Source organism: Pseudorasbora parva, chromosome 2 (assembly GCF_024679245.1).
Source record: "Pseudorasbora parva isolate DD20220531a chromosome 2, ASM2467924v1, whole genome shotgun sequence".
NCBI classification, from domain to species: domain Eukaryota; kingdom Metazoa; phylum Chordata; class Actinopteri; order Cypriniformes; family Gobionidae; genus Pseudorasbora; species Pseudorasbora parva.
In genome coordinates this window covers 4,280,371-4,298,128 of record NC_090173.1, presented here as the reverse complement: position 1 = coordinate 4,298,128, position 17,758 = coordinate 4,280,371, and the positions used below count along the sequence as shown (strand labels likewise).

General features: G+C 39.5%; 1 protein-coding gene across 2 annotated transcripts in view; it reads right to left on the bottom strand.

Moving 5' to 3' along the window:
- Positions 1–3,708: 3,708 nt before the first annotated feature.
- LOC137090092 (zinc finger protein 271-like) overlaps positions 3,709–17,758 on the bottom strand; it is a 105,347-nt gene continuing 91,297 nt past the window's right edge. The window contains exon 7 of one of the 2 annotated variants that reach the window (XM_067453819.1): positions 3,709–7,927. In XM_067453819.1, coding sequence (XP_067309920.1) covers positions 6,430–7,927 — 1,498 coding nt within the window. In that variant the 3' untranslated portion in view covers positions 3,709–6,429. Of the gene's footprint in view, positions 8,091–17,758 lie in introns of both variants that reach the window. The other variant, XM_067453827.1, reaches the window with a different exon arrangement.

Here is a 17,758-nt window from a genome sequence, read left to right as displayed (position 1 = left end):
GCACTTCTCGAAAAGAATAGGGCTATAATCCCAGTGTCCTGGCAAAATTCCCTCCATTGGCCCTTATCAATCATGGCCTTCTAATCATCCCCTGTCCATTAAACTGTCTCTCTCTCTCTCTCTCTCTCTCTCTCTCCTCTCAACCTATGGCTAGTGTGTGCTGAGTGCACTGGCACCATTGTATCTTTCAGCTGCTGCACGTATACAGCTAAAGCCCTATATAAACAGCCAAATGAGCGACAGGACATTTTGTTGGTTGATCTCACATCATGTCTGTTGGAAATGTAACTTGTTTGTCTTGGGCAGAACTATCAGAAAGCATCTGGAAGAAGAGGACACAGAGAACGGCAGTGATCCGGAACCTGAAACATCATGAGACTGAAGAACAAAGAGGTTGATGTTTATTCTTCATTCCTTATTTATTAATCATGAGACTGAACAACATACTGATGCTCACCAAACTAGTGCTTTACAAATCTAATCATTTTCATGACATTTAAAGAAGATCATAATCGAGCACAGCAGTTGTCAAGCAGATGTGACGGGATTGAAAGGACTATTGAATTCTTCAGTGATCTTGACTTTGAGCTTCACATTTGTCTCTCATTTGAAATCTCACATGATTTAATGTTTCTTTTAGACCTGATGGACGTGATGTAAAAAAAAAGGAAGAATAGAAGCCAAAGAATCTGTGTAAAAACACTTCACATGAAGGCATTCAGGAAATGAAGAGGCCATGAAACTTTTAACAGAGACATTATTAATCTAATATTAATTTTAACTGGTTCTTCATTGTTTTCAATCAGAACATCTAGTTTCTCTTCCATGCTGATGTAAGATATTCTTTCATGTGTCTTTGAAACTGGACACTTTGCTTCTCTTCTTGCGTTGGCTCTTAAAAGCCAGTCAAGAGAGACATCTGACTCATTTGCTATTGCTTTACTTAATTATTTTTTTGTATTTGCTTCAAGTAATGATTGAATAAACCCTTTACTCACTTTATCAACAACTCATTTTCTTTTTTCTTTTATTGTTGCATCATAAATCAGTTTACTGGTGCTCTTTGGTCATTTCTGACCGAAAAATGATATGAAACGTGGTGACTTTTTTAGCATTAGGTATTTAAACACAGAAAAATTGGGGTCATGATTCCAGCATGCTAATTGGTCATAAAAAAAAAGTAACGCTAATTGTCTTCGGTCATAAATGACCGACCATAGGAAATGAATGGAAAATCGACAAAAATACAAAAATTCTCTGAATATTTTTGTGTACAATCTACAAATCGGCCACAATGCTGAAAAAAAGTACATTTCTTGTGGTGCCCCCCCAGCAATTGGTGCCCTACGCGCAGCGTGATGGGAGCACAGGCACTGTGCATATAACATTAACTTTACATGTTAACTCATAGTGTCAGCATCCACAACTTTGTTTTTAGCATTTTAAAAACATTTTAATCACTGTTATGGGTCACCGTTTGATTTTACAATGATGGCTTCTTCACTTTGAATCACAAACTCTAAACAGCAAACTGGGTAACGTTAGCACACAAATATGGTGTATTTACAGTACTTCAACTTAAGTGGTGGAGATGGAGACGTTAGCTAAAAGGATCGAGTGAGGGATCTGTTAGCAACTAAACTAACATAGTTAGCTGTTGAGCTGTGTGTTGTTGATGAAAATAGCCTATAGGCTAAATTACAGGGATTGCCATATGTATCTACGGTTGTATTTTGTAGATTTGTATGACAACACTGGCAGGGAATAATACTAACTTTGACATTTGTCATACTGATGTATACTACTTGGAGTTTCCTATTGTTACTGTACTAGCATCTTGCGTAGGATCTAGACAAGTTGTCTCACTAAGAAACTTTCAATTTAATCAGAAATTGTTTAGACAGTCAATAAGTGGATAAAATCACTACTTACTGCTCGCAGGGATATCGTTTGAATTACCGCTTCTTCAGTATCAGATGCTGAGTGAAGCCTGCTATTGTCCAGGTTAGAAAAACTGTCCGTGGTGAAATGTTCCGAGCAAACAAACAACTTTTAATTACATTTTTTAGGTATCTGGTTATAGATAAACATGCCTGTTGACAGTTTTGTTCAGTGGGAAGGGTATGAAAAGTCCCCAAGTCCCCTGCACAGCCTGGAACATAACATCTATTTTCATGATCTGCCATTTTCGCTATCCTCGCTTGACGCATGCGCTGCCGTAAACAAATGTTGGGGGCGTACATATTAATGATCCCAGCGATTGCATCACAGGTGGCGTTATGTCGAGAATCGCCTGTTTTTCCGTGGTGTTTTTCACAAACAAGATTTACATATGAAGGAGGAAATAATGGTGTTTGAGTCTCCCTGTATGTGACACATTACCTAACTGCGGATTTTGCAAAATACGTGACGTCACCCGTAGACGGCGTGCGCCAGGGATGGAAATTAACTTTTTTCAAAATCTACCACTCAATGTTTACCAGCCATTTTTTATTTTTAACCGAAAATGTGTAACTGCATGTGAAAATGAATACTACAAGCTCTAAAATACTTAAGCAGTTTATTTAATCTCAGGTCTCAATGAAATACTGATATTGCAACAATGCACAGTATAAAATAAAATTCAAACGAAAATGTTTAACTCGACCTCACTCATGTGTACATTAAATAATAATGTACAGGCCTATTGGCCTGCAGAAAGGTACAGAAATTGAATAAAGTAATCAAATGTAAAATAACTGTATATTTAACTGTTTAAATGAAATTGAAATGTTAATCCTTATTAAACTTACAAAAGCTATTCAATCAAGAGCAGTGAGTGAAGTCCTTATCTTTTGCTTGACATTAAACAGACAGCAGTAAAGGCTACTGCCCCTTTAAGACTTAATGCAGGGATGTGTCGTCTTTCTCGACTATATAAAGATCTCTTAAGGCATATACAGACTATGTCTGCTAGGATACACATCAAACATGTTGACATACTTCTTGTGTGAGTTTTTCCGTTTAAGCGCAAGACTTGAAAGAGAACTCAATATTTGTGCGCCGTGAGACAGGCGCGCGTTCTCGGATGATGCACAGTGACGGATCTTCTCTCAGCGCGCGCAAATCTTCATTCACATCATCTTCATGCGGGTGATGCGGAGAAAACGACTGGCCTCCTGGGACCCAGAAAAAAAAAGGTTTTCGAATTTTGGATTTTTTCATGTCATTAGATTGTTTAGAGCATAAGAAACAAATGGACAATATAAGAACAAAAAGTCCTATTTTGATTAAAAACCCCATAGCATTTTCCTGAGATGTTGATTTATAACAAGCAATTAGAAAATTAATCAGATTTAAATTATAATTACAAAATATTATCATATTTCCATAAGAGTGCTAAACATTAATGTCAGCCATTTTCAAAGACCAATAAGTTGTTGTTGTCCTGGTGAAACCTCTGAACATTTGGTATCTGTGCAAAGCCCTGAATGTGCTCTATAAAGGACATCCTGACTCAAAACTGACGTGTGTGATGTCACAGAAACTCACTAAAATATAATGTCCACTCCAGTGGACAAAAGTCTATTACTGGGTCCCAGGAGGATATGCGCACATACGACAACACTCGCATGCATTGAACAAAGTTCACAAAGAGGTGAAACAGTATGCTCGGTAGGTGAAGCGAGTTTACCCGCCACAACTCAAAATCAGCATTTGGCTGGTCCGAGCCTATTTCAGACTGAGCACCTCGTTGTTTTTTAATACTTATGGGGATGAAAATAAATATATTCATGAATATTTTTGGTGTCAAATTCTTTTGACAAAGCTTGATAATACATCATAAAATACTTCATGATTAAGACTTTTAAATACCTTTTAAAGGTCTTGATTTTCCCAAAATGGATTTATCAACTTTTAATACTTTTTAAGACCCCGCGGACACCCTGCTCTACTATTTCGCCAATCTCAGACAGAGGTTTACATGGAGGGCCCCCCCCTGTTGAACAAGAACTCAGCTGCTGACCACATGGGGACAATTATTTAATATGAAATGGTTTAATAAGCTAAAATAAAGGCAGCGGCTATTTGCACGATAGATGCTATTTACACAGAGTGTAAATAACAAATAGATTAAATTTACACTCAGTGAAAATAACATTTTATTAATGATAATTGCTATTTATACTAAGTGCAAATAGTTATTCATGGGTTTCAGTCACATGACTTTTTTCTGCGGCCGCCATCTTTAGAACCTTTGCGTAGCATAGCCGGTTACGCCTCTGTCTTGCAGACCGCAGACAGACCCTTCTGAACGAGATGTACATCATCAACTCAACTCAACTTTTCATTCTAAAGCACTTTCAAAACCATTAGAATGGACCAAAGTGCTGTCCATGAGTATCAAACAACATCAAAAGATACGACAATGTACAATAACACACACACACACACACAAAAATACAAAGTCATATCACACATGACACCAAAAATCAAACACATAATCATAATCACATAATCACTCACATTTTCCAACCCAATCAGACGCCAAAAGCTTGATGGAATAAATAAGTCTTCAAGTCCTTTTTAAAAGTGTCCAAACTTTGCAAGGATTTCAGAGATAGCGGTAACTCGTTATAATTTTCATAATTTTCTCAAGTGAAAAAAAGATGATTTCACAACACTGTTAACTTGACGGTTAAAACACATTTCAGTATCAAATAATACGCCGAGGTTCCTCACATAGCTACTCATATTATTGGACAATGGTCCACATTTTCCTGCCAAGCTATTCCCAGGCTGTTTGTTCCCAAACATAATAAACTCAGTCTTATCTTCATTTAGTTGTAAAAAATTATCTGCTAGCCATCCCTTCACCTCAGTTAAACACATAGAGAAATTAGTGAAGGATATACAGTCATTGCACTCCAAAGGAAGGTATAACTGCAAATCATCCGCATACAAATGATAATTAATATTGTGCTGCTTAAAGATTGAACCAAGCGGTAACATGCATAGTGAAAACAGAGTCGGACCAAGAATAGATCCTTGAGGGACCCCCCCAAGAGATAACAGAACATGTCCTGTTGTGCAAGTACGATGAAAACCACTTAAGAGCCACGCCATTGATCCCAACATAATCTCTGAGGCGTTCTATTAAAATCGTGTGATCTAGAGTATCGAAAGCTGCACTTCAATCTAACATCATAATTTTTTTCCTGAATCAATACTTAACAAAATATCATTCGTCACCTTTAGTAATGCTGATTCTGTACTATGTTTCGTTCTAAATCCAGACTGAAAAATATCCAATGTATTATTTTTCATCAAAAAATCTGTAAGTTGATTATGGACAACTTTCTCTAAGATCTTATTCATAAAAGGCAATTTTGAAATAGGTCTAAAATTATTAAAACCATGGTATGGGCCGGCTACTGCCGACGTTGTCTTTGCTGTATCAATAGGCAATATATTTATATGTAACATGAAGTAGGGCTTCCATTAATAGCAGCAGACGCCCCGCGAATGACACGCAACAGAAACGCGCGCTGCTGCTGCTGGCGCGGAATCTGAACCTATGCTCTGAACACTATGCGAGCCATATCTTGACAGTCGCGTTAGCTATTATGGTCTCGTGTTGTTTCCACCAGCGCAAAACATCTCATTGTTCCTTTTAATTAATAAAATAAATATAAAACAAAGGAGAAGCCTAAAAAAGGCCCGAAGCCCAGCCCGCGTTTTAGGTATGACGTGAAAATTGGCCCGAAGCCCGGCCCTAGGGGCGTAAAAAAGTCGGGGCCCGTCGGGCTCGGGCATAAATGCAGGGCTTTAGATTATGCCACTGACGATGTTGAAATTTTAGCGCTTTTTAAAATCTTGTTTAGCCCAACCAGGCATTGTTAGGCGGAGCTAGTGCATATAGTTCTTGCCAACAAGGCACAATATTTGCACTTAGTGTGAAAAGACACTCCGTAAAATAAAATGTACCAGTGGTACATGGATAAATCTAACGGTATGCTTCCTATTGGTGATGAAAATTGTGTCATGTAAAACCTGGAAGTGTCTCTATATTCTTGATAAGCACCAGAACAAATACAAAAAAATGGTAAAATACTGTCTGATGTTCTCTGCAAATAAATTGTTCATTCCGATCATTCTGAAAAACTAAAATTCAATTCCTCTCACATCCCTAGCCTGTGTTGAATTATCATCTTGCATGAAAGACACACGGTAGTCGCGTGATATAATTTAGGTAGTCAATGCTGTAGTTTTTACAATATTACAAATACTTAATTGATCACAATCTCTATGATTCCAGGTCATGGGTTCAATTTACAGGGAAGGCAAGAACTGACAAAATGTAAATGTGTTCCTTGACTGCAATATAAGGCACTTTGAAAAAAAAATGCATAAATATGTAAAATATCACTCATAATGGCTACTGGGAAACTAATTGATTTCTCTACTAAGTGGTTTCTTCACTGCATGGATCTTCATGTGTTTCTTCAGGTGACTTTTAGTAGAGAAACTCTTCTCGCACTGCTCACACGTGTGCGGCTTCTCTCTGCTGTGAATCTTCTCATGTTGTTTCAGATTTCCTAACAGATTGAATCTCTTGTCACAGTGTGAACACTTGTAAGGTTTTTCTCCGGTGTGAATCCTCTGGTGCAGTTTTAAACTGCCTGCTGTAGTAAAAGTCTTCTCACACTCAAAGCACATGTAGTCTCTCACACCAGTGTGTATTTTCTCATGTGTTTGTAGAGTTTGCAACACTGAAAAACTCTTTCCACACACAGAACATGAATGTGGCTTCTCCTTCGTATGAACTCTCAGGTGTGCCTTCAGGTTTGATGGCAAAGTAAATGTTTTCCCGCAGTGATCACATGAGAACGGCTTCTCTCCGGTGTGGATCTTCACGTGAGCATTAAGGTTTTGTCTGTTAGCAAATCTCTTTTCACACTGATCACACATGAAAGGCTTCTCTCCTGTGTGAACTCTCTTGTGAAGCTTAAGACTTGCATTATCTTTGAAGCTCTTCCCACATTGATCACATGAGAACGGCTTCTCTCCTGTGTGGATCCTCATGTGACGCACAAGATTTTGTTTGTTTGAGAATCTCTTTTCACACTGATCGCACTCGAATGGCTTTTCTCCGGTGTGGGTTCTCATGTGTTTCTTAAGGGCGTCTGATTCTGTGAAACACTTCCCGCACTGATCACATGAGAACGGCTTCTCTCCGGTGTGGATCCTCATGTGTTTCTTAATGTCTGCTGATTCCTGGAAACTCTTCCCACACTGATCACATGCATATGGCTTCTCTCCGGTGTGGATTTTCATGTGTCTTTTAAGTTTATCAGATTTCACGAAGCTCTTCCCGCACTGATCACATGAGAACGGTCTCTCTCCAGTGTGAACGCTCATGTGATCATCAAGACTATGTTTGTTTGAGAATCTCTTTTCACACTGATCACACATGAACGGCTTCTCTCCAGTGTGGATCCTCATGTGACTCATGAGGTGTGATGAAGACACGAAACTCTTCCCACATTTATTGCATGCGTAAGGCTTCTCTCCGGTGTGGCTCCTCATGTGAATCTTAAGGTGTATTTTTTGTGTGAAGCTCTTCGGACATTGATCACAGGTAAATGGCTTCTGTCCAGAGTGAAATCTCATGTGACCCTCAAGACTTTGTTTGTATGGAAAACTCTTCCCACACTGATCACATGAGAACGGCTTCTCTCCAGAGTGGATCGTCATGTGTTTCTTAAGATTAACTTTCTCTGTGAAGCTGGTCCCGCATTGATCACATGAGAACGGCTTCTCTCCAGTGTGGATCCTCATGTGTTTCGTAAGATTTGGTTTCTGTGTGAAACTCTTCCCGCACTGATCACATGAGTACGGCTTCTCTCCGGTGTGGATCCTCATGTGATGCTCAAGATTATCTTTCCTTGTGAAACTCTTTCCACACTGAGTGCAGGTTGTAGATTTATTGGCTCTTGTTGTCTTTATAAATGTCTTTTTAGTCTTTGAGCGACTCAAAGGTTTTTCTCCAGATTTGACATGATGTTCCTCCTCCACTTCACTCAGTTCTTCACTCTCTTCCATCATGTCTGAAATCAAAGAGGAATATTCATTTAATCTTCAGTTAATCAAAACATCAGACATTTTCAGAAATATCAAATGAAAAGACATAAAAGTGAGTATAACAATATTGTAGACCTAGACTTTTGTCTCTTTTCCCCCGTTGTTTAATGCACGGGACCAGACACCAGTTGTTTTGTCAAGAGATCTCTTTTATTTAATATGTTAGTCAGACATAGGAGAGAACATTTCTGGAGTGATGTTATACGCAGCTTCTCTGTCGTACTCCAACGTCCATTCTCTGCTCTTCATACAAAGGGCTTGTAGTTTTGTGCACCCCAAAGAACATATGGTTTCCATTAAATGTAATGTAATGTATAGCGAATTGTTAAGTCAACATATGCACTGAAACTTACACACACACATCCTGTCCATAACTCCCCTGTGTACATGCACCCGGCCCCCACTCTCATACATGGAACCGAACACACATGTGCATACAGTGTCTAGCTCTCTCATGTCTTCTCTTACATACATATATTCAAGCATACAATGGTTATAAATGATTATAAAAAAATAATAATACAAAATGATAACTGATTATGAATACTAATACAAAGTAATATTGACTAGTAAAATTTGGTCTACATCTCCCCCATTCTGGAACTACGACCGTCCGTTCCACACATCACCCCAGGTTGCAACCTATTGAAGTGATAGTGAGGAAGAAGAATACAAACAAAGGAACAAACACAAAAGATAGAAAAATAGAAACAGAAACGAACAAAAACAAAACAACAAAGAACAAATAACAAAGAACAAAGAACCCCAACCCATGTTATGTCCCCGCATACTATGTGTCATTTACATCTATGTGTATGCATTTACTATAAAACCCCAATCTTCTGAGAAAGTAAAACCTAATGAATCTTCACCAGTGCCTGGACTCATTCGGGCCCTGAATTCCTCCAGTTCCTGGCCAAAACAACAAACTAACATAAAAGTTGATGTTAAAGATTTCCTATCCCTCGGGGTTGTGAATCAGTAAGCAGGTGTAATTGTTCATGAGGTTGTGTTCTGTAAATAGTATAGTGTAAAATCTCCTATTTCACTCTATAGCTCCCAGTCTCTGTGGTATGGTTAGAAATAACCAGTAATAAATAAATAAAATAATTTAACTTGTGACCAGTGATACCATATATCTGTCCCTACACCCTTCCCTTTAAGGCAAACACTCGTATCTGTTGTTAAGAGTATCTCATATGGTCCCTCCCATCTAGGTTCTAAACCTTTCCTAGCAATGCGTTTGACCATAACAAAACTGCCTAATTCGGGAATGTGTGGAATGTCAGTAGTGGTGTGTTTTTCATCCCATTGCTTCTGAGCCTCTCGCACTTTCTTGTTATTGTCTTTGGTAGCTTTGTCCAGCATGGTGAGATAGCGTCGTAACTTCTCCTGGAACAAAGTTGAATCTCCTCCTGTTCCCGCGGGAGGCGGCGCATCAGGTGGTAGAACCATTGCTCTTCCAGTCATCAGTTCAAAAGGGGTCAGTCCTGTTACTCTGTTTGGAGTCGCTCTTAAGTTCCACAAGATGGCAGGTAATAACTTGTGCCAACCTTGGCCAGTCTGCAGAATGGCTTTGGTAAGAGACGTTTTTAACGATCTGTTCATTCGTTCTACAAATCCCGAACTTTCTGACCTGTACGGTATGTGGAACTTCTGTTTGATCCCCATCAGTTTCATTGCTTCCTTCATCAGTTTTCCAGTGAAGTGAGTTCCATTGTCCGAATCAATTTCATATGGAAGACCCCATCGAGGAAAAACTTCTTCCACCATTACTCGTGCTGTTGCTTCAGCAGTGCAAGTTTTTGTAGGGAATGCTTCCACCCACCTAGTAAATCTGTCTATGATTACTAGAATGTATTGGTACCCTCCACTGGGAGACAAAGGTCCTGTGAAATCGATTTGGATATTTGTCCATGGGCCTGTGGGTCTTGGTGCATGTGACTTGGTTCGCACCTTTACAGGTTTTCCCACATTTGCTTTCATGCAGATCAAGCATCTCCTGCAATAATCATCAATGTCTCTCATCATTCGTGGCCACCACCATGTCTCGCTGATTTGAGCTTTCATTGCTTTTGCTCCAGCATGCACTTTTCCATGATACAGCTGCATTAGTTCTCTTCTTGTTCCGACAGGCATCACCACTTGTCCCGATGGAATCCTCCAGATACTCTGATCATCTTCTTTTGCTCCTGATTTTATCCATTGTTCTTTCTCTTCATCTGTCTCTGTTTGATATGACAAAAGATGGAGCTCAGGATTGCCTTTCCTGTTTTCCTTAACCAAGGTAACAGGAGTAAGGGAAAGTAGCGCTGCTTCTCTGGCTGCTGCATCGGCTGCAGAATTTCCGTGGCTTTCCCTTGGACTTGTCAGATTGATGTGATTTCACTTTGACCACGGCTGCTTCTCTTGGTAAGTGGCATGCTGCAATCAAGCGACGAATTATGGAAGCATGTTGTATTTCGCTCCCACTGCTAGTGATTAGTCCACGTCTTTTCCATAGGGCAAGGTAGTCATGAACCACGCCAAAAGCATAACGACTATCTGTATAGATGTTAACTCGATATCCTTCCGATAGTTCAAGAGCTTCCGTAAGTGCTATGAGTTCAGCTGCTTGTGCTGAAAACTGTCCAGAAATAGCTCCTTTCTTCACAACAGTTCCATCAGCTTCCACAACCGCCCATCCAGTATGTCGCTTTCCATTGACGTAGTAACTGGATCCATCGACCCATAACTCCTTGTCTAGATTTTCAAGAGGAATTGGATTAACTGGACCATGGCTTTCTTCTTCCACTTGTTTTTCACACTCGTGTGGTATTCCCTCATGTGGTTCCAGCATCATTGTTGCAGGGTTAAGGGATGTGTCTCTGATTATTTCCACTCTCAAATCCTTGTTCAACAAAGTTGCTTCCCATTTTGCTCTCCTCGCATCAGTGATAGTCTTGATGTTTGTGTTGTTCAACAACGTCACTATACTGTGCTGAGTATGCAATATGATAGTTTGTGCTCCTATCAGATTTTCCACAGCATCCACTGCCCATGTGGCACCATCGAGGGCTTGTATACATCGTGGTTGACCTATCATGGTGACAGGAATTTTTGTGGAAAAGTATCCAACTGGTTTGTACCGATCACCTGGTTTTTGACACAGTACTGCTGAGTAGGTCTCATCTCCTACCTTGGTCCACAAATGAAATGGCAACCTGCCATCAGGAAGTCCCAAAGCTGGGGCTGAAATCAGTTTCTCTTTCATAGAAGTAAATGCTTCCTCAGCTTCTATTGTCCAGAGTATCTGTTCCACTCCAGGCTTTCCTCCTTTGTACAGGTCAATGAGAGGGCTTGTGATGCTGGCAAAATCAGGTATATACTGCCGACAATAGTTAAAAAGTCCCATCACTTTCCGCATTCCTGTAACTGTTTGAGGTTTTGTGTTTTTTGATGTGAAAGGAATTTTACCACTGCCCAAGATCTCTTGGATTTCTTTTCGGAACACATCTAAGGCTTGCCAAAGACCCAGGGGTCGTCCCTGGCCATCCACCCATAAGTCTATCCATTGGGCTGTTGTTATCGACGCTGGCAAGCGTTCCCATCTGTCTCTTGGGATTTTAGCTTTCACAATGGTGTGTATGTCTCTTAGTGTCATTTGATGTGCCTCAATCAAGGAATCTAATTCTCTCCAAAACTCGGTGTTTGGATCTTGTCTCTTCAATGGAGGCAAGGCGGTGAGAATGGCTTGACGTTCTCCTGGTGTGAATGGTCTCTCTTGTCATCATTTCTGATTGTAATTCTTCCTTTTTAACAGCAAGTGGAGAAAATTCAGGACCAACTTTATCAATTGTGATCATGTCGTCATCTCTTGTCTCTTCACCCCAATCCGATCCATAGTTGCGTACTGGTGTACATTGCAGCATGTCTCTGTTTGGCTGAGATGATTTGGATCTGGTAATTATTGGAGCTGCTTGCGCAGATGCTATATACATTTTGTCAACTGGGACTCTATTTGAGCTTAAAGCTTGTGGCTGTATCAGAGGTTTGGAATAACTTGTACATTGTTCAGGCAAAGTCGGATAAATTGGCTTGTAAGGAGGCGGCACTACGGTTGTTACCGATTTTGCTGATGTTTCTGAATATTTCCTTTCAGCTTCAGCTATTATCTCTTTCCAATCTGGATCAAATGAATCATCACTGGTGATGTGTTCTTTTTCTGAACATGTGATAGACATGATTTTGCTCAGCTTGTTATATGCTTCAACTTGAGGCTTCATTGCTTCAGCAAGTGGAACTGGACAACCATCAATGCTGCAACAAACTCCACCTTGTTTCACAATCCAATTAGCTGCCATTATTGGAAAAACTTTTAACTTGATAGAGTCTTTTTGGTTTTCGAACCAGCTTAACTGCTCATCCATAGATGCGTAAATATCAAGTCCTTTCTTCAAAAACTTTGTTTGCTTCTTGTTCTTCTTTTCCAGATACCATGCAGAAATTATTCTGCTGTTACAGCCTTCTGCCATTTTCAAATTATTGGTCACTCTGTCTGTGCTTAAAACAGCAGGCTATGTCTGTGTGTGTGTGTGTGTGTGTGTGTGTGGATTTCCAAAGGAAGGCTACTTCACTTCTCTCTCTCTCTCTCTCTCTCTCTCTCTCTCTCTCTCTCTCTCTCTCTCTCTCTCTCTCTCAGCTGTGTGTGTGTGTGTGTGTGTGTGTGTGTGTGTGTGTGAGAGCTGATTTCCAAGGGAGGGGGCTACTTGGTTCTCTCTCCCTTTTCTTCCTTTCCCTAAGCTATGTGTGTGTGTCTATAGGATGAATTCTGAAGGGAGGGGCTGCCCTTCTCTCTCCCTATCCCTTCTAATAACTCAAGAACAAAAGAAAAGAGGGTCAAAATTTAAATTAAAGTTTCTCTTATAATTTCAATTGCTTTTCATTCTTTTTTAGTTTAACTCAGGACAATTTCTTCCTTTTGGTTTAATTTATTTATTCAGTTGAACTCAGATCTATTTATCCTCCTCAAATTTTGAACAGCTTCATTGTCAAGATCAGAATGCCCGCAATTTTAGCTACTCCAGCGTATTTAAACGTTTTAGGATTCTTATTTACAGGACTTACTTAAAGTCCAGATCCGCCACTTTAAATCGCTTAAATCAAACCCAGCTTAACACCTTCCCCGCCTGTCTGTAACAGCACGGATCTTCAGTGTGTGAAATATTTTAGACTCTACAGCCAGCGCAAAATCGCCACATTCCACCACCTCACAGTCATGTCAAGCTAATTGCTAAATCGCCTTATGGCTTATTCTCCTGAAAATTTGACTAAATGGTCTTCTTTACCAAAGATCCACTTTTACCCCAGCTTCATTCAAATATTTTTTGGAGGTCCACTGATCTGAGCAACTTAAATAATTCCAATAAAATTAAATATTATTTTGTTTCATATTTTTTTACTATGTCTGACACATATCCATTGGCAACACAACTGGTATTTATAATAACAGTTCTTTTAGCAGTCTCAGTCAATGTCTCTAATCATCAGGCAGACTCATCTTAGAAAGGAAAAAAGTCTTACCTGATAGACTGAGACAAACGGCTGAAGATGCAATCCTGTTACCGTGACGCCAAAATGTAGACCTAGACTTTTGTCTCTTTTCCCCCGTTGTTTAATGCACGGGACCAGACACCAGTTGTTTTGTCAAGAGATCTCTTTTATTTAATATGTTAGTCAGACATAGGAGAGAACGTTTCTGGAGTGATGTTATACGCAGCTTCTCTGTCGTACTCCAACGTCCATTCTCTGCTCTTCATACAAAGGGCTTGTAGTTTTGTGCACCCCAAAGAACATATGGTTTCCATTAAATGGAATGTAATGTATAGCGAATTGTTAAGTCAACATATGCACTGAAACTTACACACACACATCCTGTCCATAACTCCCCTGTGTACATGCACCCGGCCCCCACTCTCATACTCTCATGGAACCGAACACACATGTGCATACAGTGTCTAGCTCTCTCATGTCTTCTCTAACATACATATATTCAAGCATACAATGGTTATAAATGATTATAAAAAAATAATAATACAAAATGATAACTGATTATGAATACTAATACAAAGTAATATTGACTAGTAAAATTAGGTCTACAATATCATGAACGATAAACGTTCTTAACACTAAACACGTTTATCGTAACACAATTATTGTTGTATATTATAGCAGTTGTCTACTTTCTGCTTTATTATACAGTATAATAAAGCAGAAAGTAGACAACTGCTATAATATACAACAATAATTGTGTTACGATAAACGTCCTTAACACTAAACAACCAAAGTGTGTCTGAGTTATGTTTGAATATGATGAAATGAAACTAGACAAATGTCTAAATATATAATCTCATGACAGAAACAAGCTGAGATAATAAAAGAAATCCAGATTTGCTTACCTGCGACTGAATGCAGCAGCGGACACCAAATAAACTAGGGAGTCTGTGCTACCCCTACTACTGAAGTACTGGTACTTGTTAGATCCCTACCAGGCACCAGTCATTTTGCCAAGACATTTTCTTTTGTATTATGTTGAATGTCAGTATAGGAGAGAAAGACTGAAGGGAGGTTGGACATGAGGTTGGTTTTTATAGTTTGCTTAAACAAACTATAAAAAAGTTTGATTGCTCCTGGCTGATTGATTGTTCCTGATCGATTGCTCCTGTCTGTCTGCCTGCTGCTGCTGCCACCACAGTGTTTGTAGCTCTGTATAGCTGTGTTTGAATCTCTATTTGATATATTTTCTTTGTAATTTACACTGCTAAATATAACTTACTCATCACCATATAGTGTTTAATATAGCCTATCAATTTAAATTTGACATTACTAGCTTTTAATCTAAATCACTACCACACGTTAGCTTTTCGCTAGCCTGGTAGCTTTCCATCCCAGCATCCAGGTCTTCTGTTTTCTGAGTTCTATAGACAACTGTGGTGAGTTGGATTATTAAAAAGACTCCATCAGACAACTGTGGTAAGTTTTGGATTCATCAACAAATACGGTAAGCCATGTCTTCTTCTCCTGTCATTGTCACTTGCACTGCATGCTACATGTTTAGCATATCTATCTCCGTTGGCGAACAGGGCTTCACATGTGATAAATGTAAGGAATTAATCAGGCTGACGGAGAAGATTTCAGATTTAGAGACACGCATCCAAGCTTTATGTGAGAGTAGTGAGAATGTAACAGCTTTAGATACTGCTTTGGATGCGACTAGCTTAGTGAACACTCATTGTTTGGTTCCGGCTGAGCCCGCGCAGCAGGGCTGGGTGACGATGAGAAAGCATAGTCGCGGATCAAAAAACCACTCTTCCGTTCCGATTAGAACATCAAACAGGTTCTCCCCACTCAGTGACGCACCCACTGAGGATCCTGTTGAAAGTGCCCTAGTTATTGGCGATTCTATTACACGGAATGTGAAAATAGAGACACCAGCCACCATAGTCACATGTTTACCGGGAGCCAGAGCGCCTGACATCAAAGCAAATTTAAAAGTGCTGGCTAAAGCTAATCGTAAATTCTCTAAGATTATTATTCACGTTGGCACTAATGATGTTCGACTTCGCCAGTCGGAGATCACCAAAATTAACATTAAAGAGGTGTGTAAACTCGCAAGTACGATGTCAAAAGCCGTATATTTCTCTGGTCCTCTCCCCGCGAAAAGGAGTGATGAAATAGTTAGCAGATTATCATCACTCAATGGCTGGTTGTCTAAGTGGTGTCTGCAAAATAACATAGGGTTCATAGACAATTGGAAAAGTTTTTGGGGCAGACCTGACCTGTTGAAGATGGACGGCATTCATCCCTCCTGGGCTGGTGCTGCTCTTCTCTCTAGTAATTTGGCACATAGTCTTAGAGCTAAACCTTGACTCACTGGGGCCCAGGTCAGGAAGCAGACAAACTGGCTAAACCAACCGTCTGCTAGCTGTCTCACGTCACCAAAGTCAGCTAAATCCCAGCACATAGAGACTCTTTCACCTAGATATTATCACATAGAGACTGTGTCTGTTCCCCGAATTAGTAAATACAAAAAACCATCAAAACCATTCAACAGTAAAAATTTAATTGATGTCCAACAAATAAACAACAGATATAATACGGATGAACAATTGATAAAGCTTGGGTTGCTGAATATTCGATCCCTTTCGCCAAAAACGCTTGTTGTCAATGATATGATTATAGATCATAACTTAGATGTGCTGTGTTTGACAGAAACCTGGCTAAAACCTGATGATTACATTACTTTAAATGAGTGCACCCCCCGAGATTATTGTTACAAACATGAGCCACGTCTGAAAGGTAAAGGGGGAGGTGTGGCTGTAATTTATAATAATATTTTCAGTATTACTCAGAAGTCTAGTTTCAAATATAATTCCTTTGAAGTTTTGGTGCTTTATGTAACACTGTGTAGTGTAAATGATAAATCCCTTCTGACATTTGTGTTGGCTACTGTATACAGGCCACCAGGGCACAATACAGACTTTATCAAAGAATTTGCTGGTTTTGTATCGGAGTTAGTATTAGCTGTAGATAAAGTACTAATTGTTGGGGATTTTAATATCCACGTAGACAATGAAAAAGACGCATTGGGATTGGCATTTAGAGACATTCTAAACTCTATTGGAGTTAGACAACACGTATCAGGACCCACTCATCGCCTTAATCATACTTTAGATCTAATAATGTCACATGGAATAAATGTTGATACTGTTAAAATTCTGCAGCAGAGCGATGACATCTCAGATCATTACCTAATATCATGTATACTTAATTTACCTAAGGCTGCAAAGCCATCCCCTCGCTTCAAATATGGCAGGACGATAACCGCTGCGACTAAAGATTGCTTTGTACATAATCTTCCTCATCAGTTCCATCTCCTCAGCATTACAGATAGCCAAGATGAACTTGATGCTGCAACCGAAACTATTGACTCTCTCCTTACTAGCACTTTAGACATAGTTGCTCCCCGGCGCTTAAAGAAGATTAAAGCAAATAATCCAACGCCGTGGTACAACGAGCACACTCGGGCCCTTAAAACAGCAGCCAGAAAAATGGAGCGCAGCTGGAAGAAAACAAAACTAGAGGTTTTTCGCAATTTGTGGAAAGAGAGCATGATTGCATACAGAAAGGCCATAAAAACTGCTAGATCTGCTTATTTCTCATCTCTTTTAGAAGAAAACAAACACAACCCTAAGTATTTATTCGATACAGTGGCTAAATTATCAAAAAATAAAGCTTCAGCTTCTGATGTTTGTAAACAACACAGCAGTAATGACTTTATGAACTTCTTTACTAGTAAGATTGATAATATTAGGAATAAAATTATAACCATGCAGCCGTCTATTACAGTATCACTTCAGACAGAGCACTGCAGGGTCACTGAGGAAAAATTACACTCATTCACTGCTATAGGAGGAGAAGAACTGGCTAAACTTGTAAAATCATCAAAATCAACAACATGTATGCTTGACCCTATACCGACTAGGCTATTAAAAGAGATACTTCCAGAGGTCATAGATCCTCTGCTTAATATCATTAATTCATCTTTGACATTAGGATATGTACCGAAAACTTTTAAGTTGGCTATAATTAAACC